Source organism: Heterodontus francisci, chromosome 5, assembly GCF_036365525.1.
Source record: "Heterodontus francisci isolate sHetFra1 chromosome 5, sHetFra1.hap1, whole genome shotgun sequence".
Classification (NCBI taxonomy): domain Eukaryota; kingdom Metazoa; phylum Chordata; class Chondrichthyes; order Heterodontiformes; family Heterodontidae; genus Heterodontus; species Heterodontus francisci.
In genome coordinates this window covers 84,835,408-84,843,707 of record NC_090375.1, presented here as the reverse complement: position 1 = coordinate 84,843,707, position 8,300 = coordinate 84,835,408, and the positions used below count along the sequence as shown (strand labels likewise).

At 39.7% G+C, this 8,300-nt stretch overlaps 1 protein-coding gene across 2 annotated transcripts; it reads left to right on the top strand.

The window, feature by feature from the left end:
* Positions 1-2,106: 2,106 nt before the first annotated feature.
* On the top strand, positions 2,107-8,010 carry LOC137369563 (glucagon family neuropeptides-like). Of its 2 annotated transcripts, XM_068030847.1 has the most exons (7): positions 2,107-2,166; positions 2,409-2,516; positions 4,953-5,087; positions 5,535-5,642; positions 6,123-6,254; positions 6,690-6,810; positions 7,848-8,010. In XM_068030847.1, the coding sequence occupies exons 2-7, from the start codon at positions 2,416-2,418 to the stop codon at positions 7,854-7,856; spliced, it is 606 nt and encodes a 201-aa protein (XP_067886948.1). In that variant the 5' UTR covers positions 2,107-2,166; positions 2,409-2,415; the 3' UTR covers positions 7,857-8,010. The 2 variants fall into 2 exon arrangements, with proteins under 2 accessions (XP_067886948.1, XP_067886949.1); XM_068030848.1 differs by lacking the exons at positions 6,690-6,810; positions 7,848-8,010 and having other exon boundaries at positions 6,123-6,353.
* Positions 8,011-8,300: the final 290 nt, after the last annotated feature.

The window sequence follows — 8,300 nt, the reverse complement described above, 5'->3', positions numbered from 1 at the left end:
CACTCGGGACGTGGGGGTGGGAATGTTGTAGCAAATTTAAAACTAATCATATCGTAATTGCTTTAGGGATGTGTACAGGAAATGCTAAATGATCAGCCGTTGCCGCTCAAGCCGCCGACAGCGCACCCTAAATGTGTAAAAGGATTTATGAGAATTCAGATGTGCGTTTTGTGACTAAATCGTGCAATGATATATTTTATAGATCAGCCTGGATATAGACTCATTTATATGCCAGTAAATACAAGAACACGTGTTTTACTTTTTTTTTACCATGACTTAAAAAGAACAAACGTGCTGGTTATAATTTCGTATCAGGGTCCCGTGTGGACGTCACATTTCATTTATAGATCGACTATACAAAACATAGCTATACTTTATAGGTAATTTAACATGCTTAAAATCAAATTGTTGATCTAAAGAACTTGAAGAAATGTGAACAAACAACCTTTTGTGCCTGGTTTCATAGTCATGTTGCGATTACCTTTAGTTCTTCCTATATGTATCTGGTTAGAGCGATTTGACTTCGGTTGATAGAAAGAAACAAGCTGAATTACATCGCCCACATCAGTTTTTTTTAAAAATGAAGATCAAATCACTAAAAGAAAGTTTTATTTTTATAGTGGTTTTACTGGTGATCTAAAATAAAGACTGCCTATGGTTGAGAAGCTAATAGTACAGCTATGAGAGACCGTTTTCAGAGCACTCTCCTGCAATGTACTCTGTGTGAGAAATCAGGTTGGAAGAACAAGAGAATAGCACTTGAAATGCCCCTGGTGAGATGCATTTATTATGGAGGAATCTGTAGTGCAGTTTTCATGTAATTCCCTTATTTCCATTGACATGAAATGCTGTGGAAGCAAGGTCTTAGGGCTTGAGTCATAATGTAACACAAAAGCAGCAATTCAGGAGCTGGTTTATTATATCACTATTATCTACTACTGAAATGAAGAGTTAGTTGCAGTGCCATTCCAAGGCTCCAGAAAGTTTTTTATTGGAATGCAGTGCAATCGTTCAAAAGATTTTTAAAAATGTTTTAAAGGTGGAGTTGGAAATTTTTACTATTAAACAATTGGGCTACACTGAGGGTAGAGGGATTGTCATCTTTGAACCAAAGTTCTTCGGCTATCATCAGATATTGGATGATACCTTTATAAACTGAAAGAGAGATGACATGACACCACTTTCCCTCCGGATTACAACAAGATAGGTGGTGATACAATATTAAAACGAGTTAAGCGCTAAACCCTAGCTAACACTTGGGGTACACTAACGAAGAAGACGTGTCCTGCTGAAAGGAAACAGGGTGAACAGCTAACACTAGGGTTAGGTCGTTTTGCCCAGGCTTTAAAATGTTGGATTCACAGACACTTTGAGAATTAAAGACAAACTATGTTGACGTTGTTTGCCGTTTCGACCCTTGCTGCTCCATCATAGATTTCAGCTCTGTCATTGTGGACAGCTCGATCATTCCGGTAATTCAACTCATCAATATCAATCAATGCATGCAATCCATATTTCCCAAACTTCATTTTTTTTCTGCTAACAAATTTCAGTTGAACCCTATCCTTGTAACTAATTACCGTGCACTGTTTATTTCCCTTTACTTAGTTTAGTTTTTATCATCGTGACACAGTTGAGTTATTACCTTTGTTGACATGAGAATCCTAAAAGTGGCTGGATAAATCTTGGCACAATAACCAGCGCAATAGAATTTTTAATTTGCTGTGAGTGTTTATGAGTGGGTTATGACTTTGGCCAGATAAACGATGAGAAAGAAAAAGTGCTATATTCCGGGAGAAATATCGCAAGCTGATGACGTCTATTGGTGATACATGGTCTTAACGTGACTTGCACCGACTCTGAAAAGAAGGGATGCAGTCTGATTCATGAATAAAAATCCGAGTGCGAGTGTACAACAAACAATAGTTCATAAAAAAGCTAAGATGTAGACAAATGTTTACAAAGACATCTGTTGCTATGTATATTTCAAACAGTGTTTGCGAAGATTTCTGATAATTGCATATATAACAGCGTTGGAAGGGTGGCAAGTTGAACGGCACCAGAATCTCAGCGACGCCTCAGTGAATTGCCGTGAAGACGATTTTTTTCAGATTCAGAACTAAATCTGAACCAGATCGTGCACAACACTCAACCAACCTGCCATAGGTATGTGAGAGGCAGCAAAGTTAGGCTTTCTACAATCTAACTGCTAGGCGCGTCTGTCTTACGACAGGGTAGGTGATGGAAAGAGAAGCTTTGTTTTTTTGAAGGATACACAAGAGATGATTTTCTAACTTTTTATTTCCCTAATGCTAAGTTGAGGTGCTCATCAAGTTGAGTTCATTTATTGAGCGAATTAAAAGTCAATGTTGCGTTTTGGTTTTAAACTTTCAAAATTCACTTTACAGATTAAGAATGTCTAACAAAGCGACGATAGCATTTATGGTTGTGTACGGGATCATAATGCACTGCAGTGTCCACTGTTCACCGACTGGAGTGAAGCACCCAGGATTTAGGTAAGTGACTCTGTCCCTTGTCATTTATTGGAGCTCACTTCTACTTCGCACGCTTTTCTGATTTGGATCTTTGTTACCACCTATTTACTTAGCGCCGTGTTATCTCTCTTTGCCTTGGTCTTCTCTCTTTTAAGTGACTGCTTTCAGTGGGTAGGTCATCCTTCCATGTGGAGACTTGGGGACTTGTTGACAGCGAGTGATGCGAGCGCGATCCTGGGCGCCCCGCTCCGGCGATGCTTCGAGATTTTTATCTCCCAGTTTTTCGCAGCGTGGGAAATGGGAAGGGTTCAGAGAGTGGGCGAGGAGCAGAGAGATTGAAAATTATAATTAAAAAGACAGAGATTTAATGCAGTGCTAGGGAAACGCACGAGAAAGAAAATGTGAAATGAAAATAGGAAGAGCCGGTAGCCGGAAAACATGGACAAGTTAAATGGGATCTAGAAAGAAGAGCAAAGGAAAGATGTAAATAAAAGAGCCAGCCGAGGGCAGAGGCACAATACTCCGCCAGTTGCTTCTTATTGTTCCTTAACAAATATGCTGAAGGATTTGTAGGAAAACCCTTGCAGGTGGTAGGATTTTGCTTTTTTCTCCAAACAGCCGGTTTCTAATCCGTCTCCGTGTGGTGACAAAGCCGTTCAAAAATAATCCGAGCATATTAGAAAGATCGCAACATGGGATCGGTTCTCGGATAGTGTCGAAGGGAGTATGTCAGTGCTTGTTTGTTTGGGGTGGGGAGGGGGTGGGGGGTGGTGGTGAAAGACTAGAGCAGGCGTGGCGTCTTTTCACTTTGATTAATGAAAAGCAAAAGAGAGAACGGTGTGGTTAGCATTGATACTGGATAGAAAAAACATATTTCCGTAGATTGACTGGACCGCACAGGAAGTGGAGTTGTATGGATGTCTGGTTGGTGTGATGGAGTTGAGTGCTTGGTAAAATGAATGCAGAAACTGAGCCGAGTGGAAGTCCCGAGAGAGTCGGTGTGAATATCGCGTCAATTACTGTCATGGGGCGAGTAGGAGGAGGAAGAGGCTCCCGTGGTAAACGCGCGGCTGCTGCAGAAGATCGGGAGCGTTTATTAAATGTATGAGCTGCAGACTTTAGAAAACTACAGTCTACAACCAGTCCAGTTCTTGCCGCAATTCTATAAACTGATGTAAGTCTTCCGTTTCTCTGATGGAACGTTCTTCAGGTTTGGAGGTAAATTTGCTCATTATTTGTTAGTAATGCTGTGATCTTACAGATTTTTGAAATTTAGAAACATATATAGTAGAGGATTTTGCCTCTTTCGGAGTACATTGACAAATTCCGTTTTCGGCATAGTTGCATGTTAGTGAATGACAAAATGTTTGGCGTATTGGATCAGCAGGACACCTTAAACAAATGCTCGCGCATTCCCAACAAACGGGGAGGGACCCATAACTCATTCCGATTGACAAACAGTTGTTCCTGTAATCATCCGGGAGTTAAAAAAACATGTCAACATTACTGGCATGGCACTTAATAGCTTAAATGTCGAACCATATGCTTAGAAACCCTTTCATTGGGTAGATTAGCGTGCGGAGTGTGAAGAATTGCAGGAATGTTGAAAGCATTAGCGTTGCGAGTGTATGTTTGATTTGCACCCTATCCTATCCTATCCTATCCTGGTGGGTCGAACATTAGAAATGCATTATTGTTATTTGGTACTGTGCATCATTTTGCTTCTATAAATGTTGGTTTGAAAATGATATTTTCCCTAATACCAGAGATAATTCATCATTCTTCTAGGCTCAGATGTTAACGATGACAGTAAGGGGATTGTCAATAGAACGTTTACTGGCAATACAAAGTTATTTTTTTATGTTCTGATCGATATTCCTGTAAATAAACCAGCGGGGTAAATATGAAGAACAATACTGATTTCGCATCAGTTCTTCAGATAACGATATGAGCCGGTCAAAATATCGAAATCTGGCCCACGTCCCATTAGCTACCCGACGCTACCCTGGGGAAAAACATGAACATTTTGAACTTTCATTTCGCCTCATGACAGGAGCCACGGAATAGATTCGTACAGTCTGTATCAATTATTCATGCTCTGTACAGACCACGAACTCCCGTGAGAATAGGGCAGTGTACAATACCAGAAAGATTCTTGTAGCGTCCGGGGACTTCCATTAACAGGGTTATGAATTACTTATGGGAATGAAGAACATCAGAATAAGTTGGACACCACTTGCTAGTTTGCTCACGTCTGATGTGGGTCTCGGTAGACTCTTACATCAATGCCCTAATCTCCACACTAAGCAGAGCTCATCTACGGCTATGAAAAAGAAGTAAAGCACAACCTGAGAACAAAAGGAAAACAAATGAATGTTCATCACCAACCACTTCGGTGCCACTTCATCATTTTGCCAACTGGCGCGTATAGATCTTAATCTTTTTGTTCCTTCCTAGGGTTGAAGATGAGGCGTATGATGAAGAGGGAAACTCACTAGCGGATTTGACTTACGAAACTGATCGAAATGGCATCCGAATTTCTTCATCGATGATTGACGATGTGAACACGTTATACTATCCGCCAGAAAAAAGGTGACTTCTGTTATATTTGTGCGAAAACATCTCTAAATGTTACTTCGACCTTTGACAGCGTTATATCGGAGCTATTTTATATTTTTGTATATTTACTTATCAAATATTCATTTTATAATTAGTAGACATTTTCCGAATTATTCAAGAATCTCTACGGGGTATGCATAACAGGATAGCACAGAAAGTGGGTTCTTTAAAACAGCATACATTTATGTTAATCTATTCAATAATTAAGATGCCAGACCCGTTCGTCAAGAAGCTCTGCAATGTCGAGCAATTCAAAAATCTGCAATATCAAGCGGTATTCACTTCAGGTAACAGAAATTGGGGTTTTAGTGACATTATCAGCGATGCCTAATTCTGTTTGGAACAAATAATTAATTTCGATGTTTAGTTCTAATCGTGGATCACTGATGTTTTCTTGTGCATGGCCTTTGTGTATCGCAGAACAGAAAGACATGCTGATGGGTTATTGAATAAACGCCTGAGGGCATTGATGGCGCAGGAAATAACAAGAGAAATCGTTCACTCCCTCATCCCTTCAAAACGCGATGGGTAAGTTTTTAGCACTTGGAAGTAATTTTAAAAACTGCAATGTACCAATGCTTCGCGTTTTATTTCTTTCTCATACTCGATTTAGGTGGCGTTGCTGCTTCATCACATCCATCTAGTTTATTCCTTCTCTTTATTAATTTTCTTTGCCCCACTCCCTATTGTCTCTTTCAATCTATAAAGCCATATTGGGTACCTCCTGGGAATGGGACTGTTTGCTTTCGTTATGAAGATCCAGGATATCACCGTTCATGAACACAACCATGTTGGCGAGCTACCCAACAAGTAACAGTGCCTTTAAAATGAAATATTATATTCACCGGTCAAATAACCGTGTCCGTTCATTGCATTGCTCAACGTTTCAAAGAGCAAAATACTGCTATGGGAATGGCGCGAGTTTAGTGCAGGATACGTTTTAATCTATAAGGAGTTGTACATATATGTAAATGGTCTTGGAGTCTTGATTTTATTTTTCATCTGCAGTGGTAGCAGTGTTGTGAAGGATACAGAACCCCTATCAAAGCGACATTCCGATGGCATCTTTACCGACAGCTACAGCCGTTACAGGAAACAGATGGCTGTCAAGAAATACCTGGCAGCCGTCCTGGGGAAAAGGTATAAACAAAGGGTTAAAAATAAAGGACGCCGAGTATTCTATTTGTAGCGATGAGTGACCACCCACCCTACGTATACAGCCCTATCCAAGATTCGTTTCAAACGACTGAATAATCATCGCTCCTCTGTTATTTAAACATGTATTTATGTATGAAGTAAAGCCATTAAAAACGAATATTTTGATAAAAATATTGTTTTTTTGTAAAACACTATAGAACGCACAAATCTACTTTGTGGACGATTCATTTTTGGGTTATATATTACAGAGCAATTCATAGAAAGTGTGCACAAGAACAATATCCGTCTGAGTGGCTGGTTTTATATGAAATACATAGTTTAATCGGTGTAGGTATGTTGGGATATTGTTTCTGTTTGTGTGTGCATATACTGTATTCAAATTAAAATTAAAAGGATAGTGTTTTTCATCCACAACAGCCCTGAAGATATTAATATTACCCAAATTTTCGACGACATAGACATTGATGCTCTGCTTAGGCTGCTTGAAGGGGATTATGATATTGATTTTGGAGAATTGCTGCAGCAGATCTCCATGTCGGTGAGTTCCAGCATAGGCTGCTTTCACACAAGACAAATTAATGTCCCCGATACTAAATAGCTTCTCAATATTATGCTAATCGATTTCAAACTCACATGTCGTGTCTAGTCACCAGGTATGAACGAGCAAAGTTAACTGTAGAACCAAGGTGCAGGTGTTGGGGGCCTTTGGCGGGCTGCCTGGCAGAGTGTGATGTTTGGCTCTGTTAAAAGATGGTTCGGCCGATTATTAATGATTGCAGATAGACAATAATTAGGAACATGGGAATCAGCAGTGCACGAGCACAAGAACCACATTTTAACGCCCACATCATGCACTGCGGATCAGCCCCACTATAAAACGCATTGACAGATTCGCTTGCCTTTTTATGAATAAAAGTTCCCAATCAATTACATTGCAGCTGCGTTTGCCATGAGACACCTCCAAAGGAAGGCAATGCGATTTCCTGATGAGTAATGGAGACAGTCTCACAAGAAGCTTCATTACAATATTGTGGCAATTAAAAAGTGCTGCTTCTGCTAAAATAATGTCATTATAACGGGGGAGGGGAGTGATTAATACGTTTTTTGGGGATTAAATTGCATTCTAATGTCGATTTGCTTACCTTATGATCTTAAAATCGATGAATTAAAAAAATGGCTCAGTCTACCTACTAATTGTAATGTGGACGGCCAATTGAACGACATTTTATGGGCAAGGTTTCATTTTACCCAAAGGCGACTAAAGCAGGCATGTGAGTTTCAAAAGTTCATAAACCACGGCACAATGCGAAACGGTTCACCCTGTATAAATGAATATTGTGCATTATTTAAAACTTCAGCTCACCCATAAACGTCCTAACCATGCAAAACATTGATTACTAAAGGTCAAAGAAAACACAAATTACGCGGTTTTGTTTATCTGTAGAAATAAAACAAATCAATCCCACGCAAAGCGGAAGTTTCAAATATCCTTTTGGCAAACAACAGTAGCTCATAGGCATTTGGATCTATGCCTGTATGAAATCAATCTTATTTTAATTTTGCATTCTCCTCCAGGCAAATTGACCCAGGATGCAGCTTGCAGCTTTGGTGCCTTGATTCGTCATTTAAATCGACATGAATTACAGAGGGTTTATTTTTCTTTTTCTTTATTTTTAAAAAGCGGCCCTACATTGCTGCAACACATCAGCTTACATTTGAGCCTTTTACCGTTCGCGGATCTCGTTCCAAGTTGTGGAGTCGGTGATTTTTGTACTGCGCTAAGTGTGGCGTGTAGCCTGTCCTCAGATTACTAACTATTCTAGACGTTTTAATAAAATACTGTGCTTCGTTAATGTTCGCGTGACCAAGAGACCTTGTGTATAACCATAGGGACACCAGATGCCTTACTAAACTTTACACAGACTACAGACATTTGATCGATCTTGATTAAACAGTATTAGAAACTGCAATTCTCGACATCTTTTTATTTGCGCAGTGGAGTAAATTAAGGAATCCAAACGAGTTGAG

Bases quoted from the DNA above. Each gene is read 5' to 3' on its own strand.
- LOC137369563 (XM_068030847.1), top strand. From the start codon at position 2,416: ATGTCTAACAAAGCGACGATAGCATTTATGGTTGTGTACGGGATCATA. The intron at 2,517-4,952 runs GTAAGTGACTCT...GTTCCTTCCTAG, and splicing joins GTGAAGCACCCAGGATTTAG to GGTTGAAGATGAGGCGTATG. The intron at 5,088-5,534 runs GTGACTTCTGTT...TGTGTATCGCAG, and splicing joins TACTATCCGCCAGAAAAAAG to AACAGAAAGACATGCTGATG.